Source organism: Sinohyriopsis cumingii, chromosome 11 (assembly GCF_028554795.1).
Source record: "Sinohyriopsis cumingii isolate HCF-2022 chromosome 11, ASM2855479v2, whole genome shotgun sequence".
Classification (NCBI taxonomy): Eukaryota; Metazoa; Mollusca; class Bivalvia; order Unionida; family Unionidae; genus Sinohyriopsis; species Sinohyriopsis cumingii.
This window is the reverse complement of record NC_142971.1, coordinates 68,704,345-68,723,831: the sequence shown is the minus strand read 5'-3', so window position 1 is coordinate 68,723,831 and position 19,487 is coordinate 68,704,345. Positions and strand designations below refer to the sequence as shown.

The following is a 19,487-nucleotide window of genomic DNA, read 5'->3' as shown; positions in this document are numbered from 1 at the left end:
ATCACAGTATGAAAAAAAAACAATAAATGCAAAGTATTAGAATCTTATCTTGTAACAAAAAAAGTTTAACCATGAATCTACTATTAAAATGACTAAAACTGAATCAAAACAATCTTTTATACACAATAATGTAGGTGACAATTAAATCAAATAAATATAGTCAAACCTGTATTAATGGCCATCTTTATTCAATGGCTAGCTGGATGCAATTGCCATTCATATTACCGCATCCCCTAATTCCCTGTATAAAAGTCATGTATTAAATTGTCATATGCTTTTGGATGGTCTACACTTGTGTGTTCTCCATTCAAATAATGGTTTTTGTTACTGCTTTTTACAAAGCATGCAAAAAAAGAGACCCCTCTATAATGCAAAACACAAAGCTTTGCTTTGAATGAAAGGTGGTATATAAAAATATTTATAATTTCACCATGTTCAAGTATAACTTTTGATAGGCTTAATGTGTCCAATTTTTATTGTAAGAATTAAACATACCATAGTTGATCCTAATTACCCATGATGCCTACAGCAATCATGTTGTTGTTTTAATAGTCCCCTCCCCACTTTGTCATATTGTGGCCATACTCTATGTCAATATCCAAAATGGTTACTCTTCCTACATGTTGTATATGATACAAAAAAATCAGCTCATTTCTGTCAGATTGGGCAGCTGTAATTACTGTAAGCAAAGAAACTGAGCTTAAATTTTAAAATAGTATGGAAATGTCTTCATAGATGTATTTTGAGCAATGATCATGTGAAAAACAAATGGATGGCCAGATCTTATTAATTATCAATATCCGAATTGAAAATGTGTAAAATTGTCCAAAAACATTTGATTAGTAAGTTAATCTTTCTGATTCTGGAAAAGATAACAGACCAACATTAAAGTCACTATTCTATGTAAGATATTCTGTTAAAATTTTTAACAATTCTATCTGCAAAAAAATCAAGGTTTGAACAAAACCTCATGCTCATCTGATAGCAAATACAAGTATATTATGGAAACATTTTCTGTACAAACAACATGAAAGACACCACAAGTCTTTCAATAAACTGGCAATAACTGGGTTAACAATTTATTTATTTGGTCAATTACTTCTAGCAACTAAAGTTATCATGCAAAAAAAATTTTTTTCCTTCAATCACAGTGATCCTAACCTCTGGCATTTCGACTCCAAAATCAACAGGTTTCTTTCTTAATGTAAGTGCAATCCATCTACAAAATTTAATCCAGGTCTGTGATATAACTTAAGTTATTGCTTAGAAATTATTTTTCTTCTTTCAGTCTAAGGATGGATGTAAACATTTTCATGGCATCTTGAATTTGATAAACAAAAATAGTAAACTACAAACCAATACAAAAGTATCAATACATAAATGTTTGCTTTATTAATATCATTACGGGTGCTCAGTACTTGGTGAGAAATCCAAACACTGAAATAATTAGTCAATGCTTTGTGTGTATATTTTTCTTTACAGCAATTTCAAGAAGTTGTATAGAAATCAAATTCCAGTAATAAAATGGATCAATTAATCAACACTTCCATCTTGAAAATAGTTCATACATTTTGGCTATGTAAATTGAATGCAGGTTTAATAGAAAAAAACCACACAAAAAAGACACAACAGCAGATTCAGCAACTTACTGGGCAAGAAGTGGGGCTGTTATAGACTGTTTTAGCAGAGCTGGTAAAGACAGATATTGGAATCCTTGTACATCACTACTGAGGCTAAGTCCATAGTCTCCAAGAGTGCCATATGGAGATGTGCTGGGGAGGCTCTCTGCCATCAGATCGGCTGCTGGAGGGGAACCTGTAGGGAAACTCAATTTGTAAGTATGTGTTTACAGAATACTTCCTGACTCTAAAAGTAACAATCTGATAATCACAATTCATATATGTGAAAAACTCTTGTGATGATGCATGATACAAATATATACCATGTTTTTCATGCAGAGACCTCGAATAGTTTGGAAATTATTGATGTTGAAAGTGTGATTGAGAGATGGAGTGACATAAATCTGTTTAAAAACAGCGATATCTCTTACAATACTGACCAGACCAAGTCCATTCATTTTCAAAATACATCCATTAACCATGACACAAGATCATATGAAGTTCCATGCAGATACCTCAAATGGTTAAGATGTGAAGTGTACATGCAATTTTCAAACATGGGGAGATAACTCTAAAATTACTAATCTGACAAACCAAATTCTATAAAGAGTATAAACTCTTATTATGTATGATACAAGTGCATACAAAGTTTCATGAAGATATCTCAAACAGTTTGGAAGATACTGACTGTCATGAATGTGACTCAGACATAAGGACACAAGTTTTTTTTTTTAATGCCAAGACTATTCACACATCTGCTGTGTACCTCATCTGAAAAGACTATCTACATGTATGTGAAATTTTTTAGTAAACATCTACTGGGTACACATTGATCTTAACGATCGGTTACCTGGGTACCAGATCAAAAGGGAAATTGCATTAAATGTGTACAAACCTGAACTACTTTGTTGTAGGTAGACAATGGCATGAATGGCATGCAAACATGTATTTTTTCAAGGGTGAAAAAGTTGCTGAGAGTTTACCTGGTGAAAGAATCACTGGGGGAAAAACCAACTAGCCAATTCTTTCCCTGGGGAAACTTTCAGAGGGGCGTAAATTTGACTCTTACACTGGTGGCTCATTTTATTACCTGAGTTATTATCAACTGGCAGGTACCTGAGTACTCACTCACAGCTCTACCATGACAGTGAAGATAAAAACTTTGAATGGGAAACATGAGATGCCATCAGATAGGAAAATGTAAGTGTACCATGACCTCTGAACCTTAACTTTTAACATCTACAGCAGAAACAAAAGCAACCTTGAAATATATACATCTGTAATCCTGACCATGAAAATAGGACCCCAAATGTTGATAAAGAGAAAAAAAGTGCAATAACTCAAAATCACAGATCTGTGACTTTGACCTTGAAGAACTGACATCTATGTGGAACATTTTCTAATTATATATATATATATATATATATATATATATATATATCATCCCTAATCTCTAAAAGCTCTGACAGAAAACTTAAAATATTAAACCATGACTTTGACTTAGAAGATATGATCTCCAATGTGGTATATAACACACCATCAAATGGAAGATATGATCTCCAATGTGGTACATAACACACCATCAAATGGAAGATATGATCTCCAATGTGGTACATAACACACCATCAAATGGAAGATATGATCTCCAATGTGGTACATAACACACCATCAAATGGAAGATATGATCTCCAATGTAGTACATAACACACCATCAAATGGAAGATATGATCTCCAATGTGGTACATAACACACCATCAAATGGAAGATATGATCTCCAATGTGGTACATAACACACCATCAAATGGAAGATATGATCTCCAATGTGGTACATAACACACCATCAAATGGAAGATATGATCTCCAATGTGGTACATAACACACCATCAAATGGAAGATATGATCTCCAATGTGGTATATAACACACCATCAAATGGAAGATATGATCTCCAATGTGGTACATAACACACCATCAAATGGAAGATATGATCTCCAATGTGGTACATAACACACCATCAAATGGAAGATATGATCTCCAATGTGGTACATAACACACCATCAAATGGAAGATATGATCTCCAATGTGGTACATAACACACCATCAAATGGAAGATATGATCTCCAATGTAGTACATAACACACCATCAAATGGAAGATATGATCTCCAATGTGGTACATAACACACCATCAAATGGAAGATATGATCTCCAATGTGGTACATAACACACCATCAAATGGAAGATATGATCTCCAATGTCGTATATAACACACCATCAAATGGAAGATATGATCTCCAATGTCGTATATAACACACCATCAAATGGAAGATATGATCTCCAATGTGGTATATAACACACCATCAAATGGAAGATATGATCTCCAATGTGGTACATAACACACCATCAAATGGAAGATATGATCTCCAATGTGGTATATAACACACCATCAAATGGAAGATATGATCTCCAATGTGGTACATAACACACCATCAAATGGAAGATATGATCTCCAATGTAGTACATAACACACCATCAAATGGAAGATATGATCTCCAATGTGGTACATAACACACCATCAAATGGAAGATATGATCTCCAATGTGGTACATAACACACCATCAAATGGAAGATATGATCTCCAATGTGGTACATAACACACCATCAAATGGAAGATATGATCTCCAATGTGGTACATAACACACCATCAAATGGAAGATATGATCTCCAATGTGGTATATAACACACCATCAAATGGAAGATATGATCTCCAATGTGGTATATAACACACCATCAAATATCATTTATCTAGCATGCATGTAACTACTTAAACATAGATTTGTCTTTCAAAAATGATCATGTCATCTATAAAATTTACTTCATTTATAAGAATATTTGCAAAGAAGATGAAATTTATGCTGTATCTGACAGTTTATATAGTATTTTAAAACTGACTATACTTACAGAGAAAATCAAAGTTATCACAGTATGGCTCAACCTCCACTTTGATCCACTTTGGTTCTGGCAGGCGAGAGTATTTTCCTGCTTCTTTTTCTGTAATGATAATGCACTGATAGTCCATCAAAACATGCAAAGCCAAATTTAGGTTTGAACAAGTGACCTTATTTTTTCATCTCCAAAGAAAGATAACTGCTTCTACAGTGCCCATAGGGTACACGAAGAAGACTCAAGAAAAAAAATGATAAAAGATTTTTATGGTTGATTTTAGACGAACTCAACAAAGTGCATCACAAGCTGGCTTACTGAATAGAATGCGACCATTGCCAAAGATGCATAAACCAACTGATTTCATTGGTTGATATAAATGTCTTACTGTTTTTTACTAGCTTAGGCGCCAATGAAGAACACATGGTTGATAAGCATGCTTAGAAAATGTAATGGAGAGAAGATGAAATCTTAAGCAAATATATTGCTGCATTTATTTTCCAAGTACCATACAGGAAGGACGGATTGTTCATTTTGAATGTTCAAAATAAATTCTAAAGGAGAATCATTACTCAAGCATGAGGAATGAAAATCCTGTCATGGAAGGCTTGCAGCATTGGAGGCTGATAATAATAACTTTTTGAATTTTCTTGAATAAACATGAAATAGGTAAGGATTTCTGTGACCATTGTGTTTTCTAAATGACCACACTAGCTGACATGGTAGGGGCCATGTAGCCACTTTTTCCATTCAGGACTGCCTGCGCATAGGATGCTTTTGTAGGATCTACAATGAATAGAAAACTGTGCTGTGGCTTACAAACTGGAAATGGTGGTTCTTTAAAAGAAATTATTACTCATCACTGTTCTGATAATTAACATGTTTTTCAGATGTAAAGAACTTTTCTCAGCATTAATTTTTAAATTAACCTGATTTGTAAATTCTTGTGAACTGCAGGTTTTTCCTAGTGATGCCACATTTGATCTGAAACTCACATGTACTGTGAAAAAAATTAAGAGAAAAACCCTACTAAAGTGTCCTTATAAGCAGGAATGTGGAAATAAACAAATTAATTGGGATTTTTCACATTATGTACATTTTCTAGGAATGTGGAAATAAATTAATTGGGATTTTTCACATTATGTACATTTTCTAGGAATGTGGAAATAAATAAATAAATTGGGATTTTTCACATTATGTACATTTTCTAGGAATGTGGAAATAAATTAATTGGGATTTTTCACATTATGTACATTTTCTAGGAATGTGGAAATAAATAAATTAATTGTGATTTTTCACATTATGTACATTTTCTATGAATGTGTAAATAAATAAATAAATTGAGATTTTTCACATTATGTACATTTTCTAGGAATAACTTATCTTGATCCTCATATAAAATTATGCAGTAATTGTTGAATAGATAAAATTTGATAAGCTGATGCCAATTTATATTAATCTCTTCTGATGAATATAAATTTAGTATGGTCATCAGTGCATCACTCCACCCCTCCAAAGGGGGTGAGGGAGGACTATTAGAATGATGATTTACCTTACATATTCATCCCAACAAATAATTTATTGTAACTTTATTCAAAACAATGAAGAGGTAAAACAATTTAAAGACTGACTGACAGGCAGGCCTACACATCAATTTACATTAAATGTGTTTATGTCATCAATGGTTTCCTTGGGAAAATGCTTCATCTGCATAGTCAATATGCTCATGTGCACACTTATGTAGCAAGAAATCAGTGTTTGACTAGGAAACACCTGGCCACTGACCATTGATGCAGGTGAACATTTCATACTAAAGTTTATAATGAAACGTTCACAAGGTGAAAATGAGAATGGCCATTGAAGCCTGGTGACTATTATATAAAGGAATCATTGGATCCGGTTTGACTTGTATTATTTCATCAAAAACATGCTTAAAACACCCTCTCTTGTAGAAATGATGACCTCAGAAAAGACTTTACTACACGCAGAATACCATGGCAGGAAACCACGATTCTGCCTAGAATAGTGACCCTCACATGAGCCCTGACTGAATTAATGGTCTGGGAAGTGTTATCATACAAATTTAATACTACTATGATGATGTCTATATTATCGTAATACAAGTATATAGAAGGCTTCTTGATTATGAATGTACAGTACTTGAAATGGGTAATGTTACAAGTGAAATTAAAACAAAATGCATAATGAATGTAATAAAATGCAGAACGAATGCCAATGGCACACAGAATAAACATAAAAATAATAATGAATACATTTTGAAAGAAATGGAGAATACAAATACAAAATGCTGTACACAGAATGTTGATTAATAAATACAAATGAATACATTAAAAAAATCTATTTGCCCTATTTCATACCACTGCTAAATTTCCATGGTTCAAAGCCCCTTTTCCATGATATTACATCACCGGATTCTTTACTCTGACAATTTATCATTACCAACAAGCCCTGAACCAGTTCTAACAACGCCATTTATATGATGGTCTGCTTTCTAGGTGGGTTAATGCCATTTTTCAGCATATGACTGGTTAAACATGTCAGAAAGTATATTTATTGGAGAAAGAATCCTGAAAATCCCAGGAAGAACACCAATCCATGTAAAGTTACTGGCAAGCTTGTTTACGTATCCACATTGGCCAAGCCTAGACTCGAACCCAAGCAGACAAAGGTGGGATGTCAGTGATCTGTAACCCAAGCAGACAGAGGTGGGATGTCAGTGATCTGTTACCCAAGCAGACAGAGGTGGGATGTCAGTGATCTGTTACCCAAGCAGACAGAGGTGGGATGTCAGTGATCTGTAACCCAAGCAGACAGAGGTGTGATATCAGTGATCTGTAACCCAAGCAGACAGAGGTGGGATATCAGTGATCTGTAACCCAAGCAGACAGAGGTGGGATGTCAGTGATCTGTAACCCAAGCAGACAGAGGTGGGATATCTGTGATCTGTAACCCAAGCGGACAGAGATGGGATGTCAGTGATCTGTTACCCAAGCAGACAGAGGTGGGATATCAGTGATCTGTAACCCAAGCAGACAGAGGTGGGATGTCAGTGATCTGTAACCCAAGCAGACAGAGGTGGGATATCAGTGATCTGTAACCCAAGCAGACAGAGTTGGAATATCAGTGATCTGTAACCCAAGCAGACAGAGGTGGGATGTCAGTGATCTGTAACCCAAGCAGACAGAGGTGGGATGTCAGTGATCTGTTACCCAAGCAGACAGAGGTGGGATGTCAGTGATCTGTAACCCAAGCGGACAGAGGTGTGATATCAGTGATCTGTAACCCAAGCAGACAGAGGTGGGATATCAGTGATCTGTAACCCAAGCAGACAGAGGTGGGATGTCAGTGATCTGTAACCCAAGCAGACAGAGGTGGGATGTCTGTGATCTGTAACCCAAGCGGACAGAGATGGGATGTCAGTGATCTGTTACCCAAGCAGACAGAGGTGGGATGTCAGTGATCTGTAACCCAAGCAGACAGAGGTGGGATGTCAGTGATCTGTAACCCAAGCAGACAAAGGTGGGATGTCAGTGATCTGTAACCCAAGCAGACAGAGGTGGGATGTCAGTGATCTGTTACCCAAGCAGACAGAGGTGGGATGTCAGTGATCTGTTACCCAAGCAGACAGAGGTGGGATGTCAGTGATCTGTAACCCAAGCAGACAGAGGTGGGATATCAGTGATCTGTAACCCAAGCAGACAGAGGTGGGATGTCAGTGATCTGTAACCCAAGCAGACAGAGGTGGGATATCTGTGATCTGTAACCCAAGCAGACAGAGATGGGATGTCAGTGATCTGTTACCCAAGCAGACAGAGGTGGGATATCAGTGATCTGTAACCCAAGCAGACAGAGGTGGGATGTCAGTGATCTGTAACCCAAGCAGACAGAGGTGGGATATCAGTGATCTGTAACCCAAGCAGACAGAGTTGGAATATCAGTGATCTGTAACCCAAGCAGACAGAGGTGGGATGTCAGTGATCTGTAACCCAAGCAGACAGAGGTGGGATGTCAGTGATCTGTTACCCAAGCAGACAGAGGTGGGATGTCAGTGATCTGTAACCCAAGCGGACAGAGGTGTGATATCAGTGATCTGTAACCCAAGCAGACAGAGGTGGGATATCAGTGATCTGTAACCCAAGCAGACAGAGTTGGAATATCAGTGATCTGTAACCCAAGCAGACAGAGGTGGGATGTCAGTGATCTGTAACCCAAGCAGACAGAGGTGGGATGTCAGTGATCTGTTACCCAAGCAGACAGAGGTGGGATGTCAGTGATCTGTAACCCAAGCGGACAGAGGTGTGATATCAGTGATCTGTAACCCAAGCAGACAGAGGTGGGATATCAGTGATCTGTAACCCAAGCAGACAGAGGTGGGATGTCAGTGATCTGTAACCCAAGCAGACAGAGGTGGGATGTCTGTGATCTGTAACCCAAGCGGACAGAGATGGGATGTCAGTGATCTGTTACCCAAGCAGACAGAGGTGGGATGTCAGTGATCTGTAACCCAAGCAGACAGAGGTGGGATGTCAGTGATCTGTAACCCAAGCAGACAAAGGTGGGATGTCAGTGATCTGTAACCCAAGCAGACAGAGGTGGGATGTCAGTGATCTGTTACCCAAGCAGACAGAGGTGGGATGTCAGTGATCTGTTACCCAAGCAGACAGAGGTGGGATGTCAGTGATCTGTAACCCAAGCAGACAGAGGTGGGATATCAGTGATCTGTAACCCAAGCAGACAGAGGTGGGATGTCAGTGATCTGTAACCCAAGCAGACAGAGGTGGGATATCTGTGATCTGTAACCCAAGCAGACAGAGATGGGATGTCAGTGATCTGTTACCCAAGCAGACAGAGGTGGGATATCAGTGATCTGTAACCCAAGCAGACAGAGGTGGGATGTCAGTGATCTGTAACCCAAGCAGACAGAGGTGGGATATCAGTGATCTGTAACCCAAGCAGACAGAGTTGGAATATCAGTGATCTGTAACCCAAGCGGACAGAGGTGTGATATCAGTGATCTGTAACCCAAGCAGACAGAGGTGGGATATCAGTGATCTGTAACCCAAGCAGACAGAGGTGGGATGTCAGTGATCTGTAACCCAAGCAGACAGAGGTGGGATATCTGTGATCTGTAACCCAAGCGGACAGAGATGGGATGTCAGTGATCTGTTACCCAAGCAGACAGAGGTGGGATGTCAGTGATCTGTAACCCAAGCAGACAGAGGTGGGATGTCAGTGATCTGTAACCCAAGCAGACAGAGGTGGGATATCAGTGATCTGTAACCCAAGCAGACAAAGTTGGAATATCAGTGATCTGTAACCCAAGCAGACAGAGGTGGGATGTCAGTGATCTGTAACCCAAGCAGACAGAGGTGTGATATCAGTGATCTGTAACCCAAGCAGACAGAGGTGGGATATCAGTGATCTGTAACCCAAGCAGACAGAGGTGGGATGTCAGTGATCTGTAACCCAAGCAGACAGAGGTGGGATATCTGTGATCTGTAACCCAAGCGGACAGAGATGGGATGTCAGTGATCTGTTACCCAAGCAGACAGAGGTGGGATATCAGTGATCTGTAACCCAAGCAGACAGAGGTGGGATGTCAGTGATCTGTAACCCAAGCAGACAGAGGTGGGATATCAGTGATCTGTAACCCAAGCAGACAGAGTTGGAATATCAGTGATCTGTAACCCAAGCAGACAGAGGTGGGATGTCAGTGATCTGTAACCCAAGCAGACAGAGGTGGGATGTCAGTGATCTGTTACCCAAGCAGACAGAGGTGGGATGTCAGTGATCTGTAACCCAAGCGGACAGAGGTGTGATATCAGTGATCTGTAACCCAAGCAGACAGAGGTGGGATATCAGTGATCTGTAACCCAAGCAGACAGAGGTGGGATGTCAGTGATCTGTAACCCAAGCAGACAGAGGTGGGATATCTGTGATCTGTAACCCAAGCGGACAGAGATGGGATGTCAGTGATCTGTTACCCAAGCAGACAGAGGTGGGATGTCAGTGATCTGTAACCCAAGCAGACAGAGGTGGGATGTCAGTGATCTGTAACCCAAGCAGACAGAGGTGGGATATCAGTGATCTGTAACCCAAGCAGACAAAGTTGGAATATCAGTGATCTGTAACCCAAGCAGACAGAGGTGGGATGTCAGTGATCTGTAACCCAAGCAGACAGAGGTGGGATGTCAGTGATCTGTTACCCAAGCAGACAGAGGTGGGATGTCAGTGATCTGTAACCCAAGCGGACAGAGGTGTGATATCAGTGATCTGTAACCCAAGCAGACAGAGGTGGGATATCAATGATCTGTAACCCAAGCAGACAGAGGTGGGATGTCAGTGATCTGTAACCCAAGCGGACAGAGGTGGGATAGCTGTGATCTGTAACCCAAGCGGACAGAGGTGGGATAGCTGTGATCTGTAACCCAAGTGGACAGAGGTGGGATGTCAGTGATCTGTAACCCAAGCAGACAGAGGTGGGATATCAGTGATCTGTAACCAAGCAGACAGAGGTGGAATATCAGTGATCTGTGACCCAAGCAGACAGAGGTGGGATGTCAGTGATCTGTAACCCAAGCAGAAAGAGGTGGGATATCAGTGATCTGTGACCCAAGTAGACAGAGGTGGGATGTCAGTGATATGTAAAGTTACATATCTTGGACCTCTAGGCAATCCAGGGCACTTTAAGGTGATGGCACCACCAGTAGTTGCATTTTGTTAAATTTTTTATTTAAATGTAATGAAATAAGCAATTTTTTCTGACATATACTCAACAACTATAATTTAACATTTATTGCAGTTGTGGTTATTATTTTACATTGGGAAACCAAATTAAGATAAACCAGTACAAATCATATCTAGGTTTCTGAAACAATGTTTATGTCAACTTGCATCAAAAATGTGTTGAACGGTACATGAGCTATACCTAGTACAACCAACATCACATGCAAAGGTATGAACTGGATCAACAAGGGTCATAAATTTATCCAACAATGGAGTAGACAAGACAAAACCCCAGAAAAAGCATATATGAATAAAATGATGATATTCTTTCCAAATTCCATAAATTCAAGCAACATTCCTAGTTTCTAAGTGTCAACAAGGGTCATAACTCTGCTGAAATAAAAGCAAATGTGACTAAACCGATAAAACCATATAAATGTAAGAAACAAAGTTTATACCAAGTATATGTTGAATGTTTCATGAGCTACAAGAAACATCCCATGTAAAGATATGAAGTTAATTATCAAGGACTGTAATGCTATCCATAAATAGTTAATGAGACAAAGCCCATAACAGGCATATCATGGTCAGTGAATCAATGTACACATCTAACTGCATAAAAACTGGCTGAATCATTCAATGTACACATCTAACTGCACCAAACTGGCTGAATCATTCAATGTACACATCTAACTACATCAGACTAGTTGAATCATTCAATGTACAAATGTAACTGCATCAAGCTAGTTGAATCATTCAATGTACACATCTACCTGGTCGAATCATTCAATGTACACATCTAACTGCATCAACCTGGTTCAATCATTCAATGTACACATCTAACTGGTTCAATCATTCAATGTACACATCTAACTGGTTCAATCATTCAATGTACACATCTAACTGACTGAATCATTCAATGTACTCATCTAACTGGTTCAATCATTCAATGTACACATATAACTGGTTCAATCATTCAATGTACACATCTAACTGCATCAACCTGGTTGAATCATTCAATGTACACATCTAACTGGTTCAATCATTCAATGTACACATCTAACTGGTTCAATCATTCAATGTACACATTTAACTGACTGAATCATTCAATGTACACATCTAACTGGTTCAATCATTCAATGTACACATATAACTGGTTCAATCATTCAATGTACACATCTAACTGCATCTAAATGGTTGAATCATTCAATGTACACATCTAACTGGTTCAATCATTCAATGTACACATCTAACTGACTGAATCATTCAATGTACACATCTAACTGACTGAATCATTCAATGTACACATCTACCTGGTTGAATCATTCAATGTACACATATAACTGCATCAAACTAGTTGAATCATTCAATGTACACATCTAACTGGTTCAATCATTCAATGTACACATCTAGCTGACTGAATCATTCAATGTACACATCTAACTGACTGAATAATTCAATGTACACATCTAGCTGCATCTAACTGGTTGAATCATTCAATGTACACATCTAACTGACTGAATCATTCAATGTACACATCTAACTGACTGAATCATTCAATGTACACATATAACTGCATCAAACTAGTTGAATCATTCAATGTACACATCTAACTGCATCAGACTAGTTGAATCATTCAATGTACACATATAACTGCATCAAACTAGTTGAATCATTCAATGTACACATCTAACTGGTTGAATCATTCAATGTACACATCTAACTGGTTCAATCATTCAATGTACACATCTAGCTGCATCTAACTGGTTCAATCATTCAATGTACACATCTAACTGGTTCAATCATTCAATGTACACATCTAACTGGTTGAATAATTCAATGTACACATCTAACTGACTGAATGATTCAATGTACACATCTAACTGGTTCAATCATTCAATGTACACATCTAACTGGTTGAATAATTCAATGTACACATCTAGCTGCATCTAACTGGTTCAATCATTCAATGTACACATCTAACTGACTGAATCATTCAATGTACACATCTAACTGGTTCAATCATTCAATGTACACATCTAACTGGTTGAATAATTCAATGTACACATCTAGCTGCATCTAACTGGTTCAATCATTCAATGTACACATCTAACTGACTGAATCATTCAATGTACACATCTAACTGAATCATTCAATGTACATATCTAGCTGCATCAAACTAGCTGAATCATTCAATGTACACATCTAACTGCATCAGACTGGTTGAATCATTCAATGTACACATCTAACTGCATCAGACTAGTTGAATCATTCAATGTACACATCTAACTGCATAAAACTGGTTGAATCATTCAATGTACGCATCTAACTGCATCAAATTGGTTGAATCATTCAATGTACACATCTAACTGCATCTAACTGGTTGAATCATTCAATGTACACATCTAACTGGTTGAATCATTCAATGTACACATCTAACTGGTTCAATCATTCAATGTACACATCTAACTGGTTGAATAATTCAATGTACACATCTAACTGACTGAATCATTCAGTGTACACATCTAACTGGTTCAATCATTCAATGTACACATCTAACTGGTTCAATCATTCAATGTACACATCTAGCTGCATCTAACTGGTTCAATCATTCAATGTACACATCTAACTGACTGAATCATTCAATGTACACATCTAACTGGTTCAATCATTCAATGTACACATCTAACTGGTTGAATAATTCAATGTACACATCTAGCTGCATCTAACTGGTTCAATCATTCAATGTACACATCTAACTGACTGAATCATTCAATGTACACATCTAACTGAATCATTCAAAGTACATATCTAGCTGCATCAAACTAGCTTTCAATGTACACATCTAACTGCATCAGACTGGTTGAATCATTCAATGTACACATCTAACTGCATCAGACTGGTTGAATCATTCAATGTACACATCTAACTGCATCAGACTAGTTGAATCATTCAATGTACACATCTAACTGCATAAAACTGGTTGAATCAGTCAATGTACACATCTAACTGCATCAAACTAGTTGAATCATTCAATGTACACATCTAACTGCATCAAACTAGTTGAATCATTCAATGTACACATCTAACTGCATCAAACTAGTTGAATCATTCAATGTACACATCTAAATGCACCAAACTAGTTGAATCATTCAATGTACACATCTAACTGCATCAGAGACGTTGAATCATTCAATGTACACATATAACTACATCAAACAGGTTGAATCATTCAATGTACACATCTAACTGCATGAAACAGGTTGAATCATTCAATGTACACATCTAACTGCATCACACAGGTTGAATCATTCAATGTACACATCTAACTGCATCAAACAGGTTGAATTACTCCTTAGATATGCTCTTTTCAAGGATCTGCTCCAGTGGAGATTTAAAATTAATGGACAAAAGGGAATAAATTACATCAAAGCTGGTTTTTAAACACAACCTTTCAAAAGTATATCTGCCTGAAAGAGGCAATTCACCTAGCAAGTCACATCAGTTATATGTAACAGTTGCAGAACTAGGGTGGTTACAATTATGAGGGGCCCTAATAATAAATTCCAAAAGCACTATTTATACTTCACATTAGGCTAGTACAAATGTGTGTGTGATTTGGATTTTAATGTAGCTATACAAATTTTTTGGTCATATCGCTATGATCTGCATTGTGGCAGTTTATAGTGATGTCTAGCACTAAGGCATCTTGCTTGCAGACATGTAGCATCATGTCCCACACAGTCACATTATTCTGACACCAGGCCGACCAGTCCTAACACTAATCTCTTAATGCTGAGAACTAAGCAAGGCAGCTGCCAGTACAATTTTTATAAGTCTTTGATATGACTCAGTCAGGGTTCAAACCTGTGACCTCAGTAGTTCAAATGATATATTACACTAAAAAGATTGTGATGACTATGTACACAAATTGGTCTGAAAACATAAAACCTTAAAGGGAATCCAATAATGTCACTGTGTCTAAATGTGTAGATAAGGTACACCCAAATGTAGCATTTTAAGATGAAAACAGTACATGTACATTGAAAATTCAAAGCATTATAATGTAAACTCTGATAAGCTGCTGCTTCATGGTGACTGAAATAAAAGCTAACAGTCGAGAGAAATAACTTGGCAGTTTAAAAGTATGTAATAATATTTCAAGTCACAGAAGACTTCCATTTGGGAAGGCAATTCAAAAGTGACTTAGTAGGCTGTGAATGGCAATGGAATTTTATCTATCTTCAATTTTATAACAAGTTTTAAAATCTTTTTACTTCAAAAAGGCCATGGCCAGCATTGATGCATTGCCTTAAACACTGTTATATATTCCCAGGGGTCTTAAGGTTGTGTAAGCATGTCACAAAACCAAAACCTTAACACAAATTTTCCATGACTGTAACCTTGATTCCAAGGTCAAATGGGCAAGTGAATATATTAACTTCATAATTATTCATGCCAAGTATAATAGGAATCTATCAAGGGATTTGGGAAATATATACAAATGAAATGCTGTAACAAAAACCATAGCAAATTGTTGATGCCAGCATATAAATTACTGCTATGTCTTGCTTTCTCCAATATGGGCTTGAAAATTATACTATATTCACATTTTCTAGATGTTTATTTTTTTATTTCATTAAGAATCCAATTAAAACAGAAAAATATCAAAGCATTTAAGTCATTATCAGAATATGGGAGAAATTTTTTTGAAGGGTATATCATTCAACAAAAGCTGACATGTTTAGTGAACCAATTACTAGTGTAAGTATATATATATATATATATATATAAGCCTGAAGCTTTGAATACTACATGCCCCTGTTCGATTAAGGTTCAGGTCATCAAAATGAAAATTATGTTCTTACCTGCCTGAGTCTCATCTATGCGCTTCAGAGGCTGAAACCTGTCTCTGTAAATCAATTTTTCCACAGTTGAATCTGAGGCATGTCCGTGAATATTTCTTCGGCGGAACTTTTCTAATCTAATCTGATCAACATCTATTCTTTCAGATTCTTTTGTTGCAGACATTTTATCATTCATTCTTATCTTTGGTCTAAAGCTTTCTTCCTCCTTTGTTTCTGAAGTTGCTGAGCGTGTTTTGTGCATCCGGATCCTAGGTTTAATGGAAAAGTCTTTGTAATCAGATTCCATATTGGCATACTGTTCCGTTGTCCTTTTCAACCTTGGAGCTGCCATTGTAAACTCTATTTTGGATAACTGTGATACATGTCCAAATATATTTTCTTTTTTCACTTTCCATTCTTTCTCCTCTGTTTCTGTTGAGTGATGAAGCCCAGCCCTCTGTTTCAGGTGAGGGAACAATTTCTCTTCTTTCTGTTCTGATTCCATGTTGACATGGAGGTCTGTGGCCCTTATGTGAGGTCTGTGAGATTCAGGTGCCTCTGTCTCCTTAGAGGCATGCATGTTTTCCACAGCCTTGATGTGAGACATATGGGATTCTTCCAGTGTGGACTCCATACTGATATGCTTATCTGCCAACATCTTGATATGAGATTTCTGTTGCAGGTCAGGATCGGATTCCTTTGTAACATGCATATTCTCAATCATCTGTTAAAATATGAAGAGCCAAAACTTTTTAACATAAAATGTTCATCTAATTCAAAGTTTTTAAATTTATTTTCAGCTTTATAAGAGAAAAAGAAAAAAATTCTGCTGAATGGTTTGAATTACTTGCTCCATGCTGCATAATCCCTATCCCTTAACCAACCAAAGTGTAATCAACAATTACAAAGCTAATCTCTGTGAAGCTTTTAGCACTGCAGTCTCCAGTAGCCACTGTAAATATTGTCATTCAAAAAATAAGTTCTAACAAAAGTCATCATGACACAAAATAATAACCCCTTTTTTAATTAAAGTATTTTATGTTTTTTATTTTCTCTTTATATTTAAACTTATAGACCTTTTAAAATTTAAAATTCAATCTTCTAATTTCCATTACACTGCCAATATTTTGCTGACAAACAATCAAACCACCTATCCAATTATATACCTACCCACTCTGAAAAGCACAGAAAACATAAAGAACTTCGGTTCAATGATATCAAAGTTGACCAGCTGATTTTGAAATCATTGGTCTTAAAACAGGAATCAAAAGCAATTTCAATTATCATCCTCCTCCCCTAGAAGCCAGTTTTTACTATGTGAAAGACATGGTTCTTTGAGTAACAATGGAGTAACAGCCAGAAATACAAGCACAGTTTATGTATCACTAAGTACCTTAATTACCCCCTATAGATGAAGCATCACATGAAAATCATGCATAATACAGTCCCCTCCTCTAATTTCTATGCTCATTCACATGTGCAACATATAATTAAATGAATGAGGGTAACCTATCACAAATGTTGAAATGCAGCTGTGATTTAATAAAAAGCCAAAACATCTGCAAAATGAGCGGTCTGGCAAAACTAAATTTTTGAACTCCTGTATGGAATTAGACTTTTGAATCAGCACAGCATCAAGGGGGAGCATTTTATATTTTTGCACACACTGCAACCACGATATCAACATTAGTCATTTTAGTGTACAACATTCATCAACATAGCAACACTGCCCTGCAAGTCTCCCACTCCCTCATAGCAATGCAGATGCAGAAACATGCTGAGAAAAACTGAACAAGATCTTGGGGGAATTTGATCTCAAATGAGTACCAAGATAACACTGTATTAACTCTAACCCCAAACTACTGAGAACAGCAAACACTGCATCTAATTAAGGAAATATTCCACTGTCCAAAAGATTCTAAAGACAGAAACTTGGTACATTTTTCTATTTTTTATATTTAATGTCTGTTTGATTGTGTTTAGTGACGATAATAAACAATGTTAAATCTATTGTACATATGTTAAATCTATTGTTAATTTGTATGTCTGTTAAATCTATTGTTAGTTTGTAATTATCTTAAATCTACTGTTAGTTTGTACATATGTTAAATCTATTGTTGGTCTTAGGTAGGTTAAATCTATTGTAAGTTTGTATATATGTTAAATCTATTGTTAGTTTGTACATATGTTAAATCTATTGTTGGTCTGTAGGTATGTTAAATCTATTGTAAGTTTGTGTGTATGTTAAATCTATTATTAGTCTGTACATATGTTAAATCTATTGTAAGTTTTAATGTATGTTAAATCTATTGTTAGTCTGTACGTATTTAAATCTATTGTTAGTTTGTATGTATGTTAAATCTATTGTTAGCCAGTACGTATATTAACTATATTGTTAGCCTGTACATATATTAATTATATTGTTAGTTTGTGTGTATATTAAATCTATTGTTAGTTTGTACATATGTTAAATCTATTGTTAGTTTGTACATATGTTAAATCTATTGCTAGTTTGTACATGTTAAATCTATTGTTAGTCTGTATGTACATTAAATCTATTGTTAGTTTATATTTATGTTAAATCTATTGTTAGTTTGTATGTATGTTAAATCTATTGTTAATTTGTATGTATGTTAAATCTATTGTTAGTTTGTACATATATTAAATCTATTGTTAGTCTGTACATATGTTAAATCTATTGTTAGTTTGTACATATATTAAATCTATTGTTAGTTTGTACGTATGTTAAATCTATTGTTAGTTTGTATGTATGTTAAATCTATTGTTCGTCTGTACATATGTTAAATCTATTGTTAGTTTGTACTTATGTTAAATCTATTGTTAGATTGTACATATGTTAAATCTATTGTTAGTCTGTACATATATTAATTATATTGTTAGTCTGTACATATATTAATTATATTGTTAGTTTGTATACATGTTAAATCTATTGTTAGTTTGTATGTATATTAAATCTATTGTTAGTTTGTACATATGTTAAATCTATTGTTAGTTTGTACATATGTTAAATCTATTGTTAGTTTTTATGTATGTTAAATCTATTGTTAGTTTGTACATATGTTAAATCTATTATTAGTTTGTACGTACATTAAATCTATTGTTAGTTTGTATTTATGCTAAATCTATTGTTAGTTTGTATGTATGTTAAATCTATTGTTAATTTGTATGTATGTTAAATCTATTGTTAGTTTGTACATATATTAAATCTATTGTTAGTTTGTATGTATGTTAAATCTATTGTTAGTTTGCACATATATTAAATCTATTGTTAGTTTGTACGTATGTTAAATCTATTGTTAGTTTTTGTATGTATG

The 19,487-nt window shown here is 36.2% G+C and overlaps 1 protein-coding gene across 1 annotated transcript in view; it reads right to left on the bottom strand.

The window, feature by feature from the left end:
• Positions 1–19,487, bottom strand: part of LOC149788633 (gamma-tubulin complex component 6-like) — a 129,455-nt gene that overhangs the window by 36,586 nt on the left and 73,382 nt on the right. Inside the window, exons 23-25 of the mRNA XM_089974721.1 lie at positions 16,174–16,876; positions 4,577–4,666; positions 1,650–1,815 (exon numbers count right to left, since the gene is read on the bottom strand). Of these exons, the coding sequence (XP_089830847.1) occupies positions 1,650–1,815; positions 4,577–4,666; positions 16,174–16,876 (959 nt within the window). The remainder of the gene's footprint in view (positions 1–1,649; positions 1,816–4,576; positions 4,667–16,173; positions 16,877–19,487) is intronic.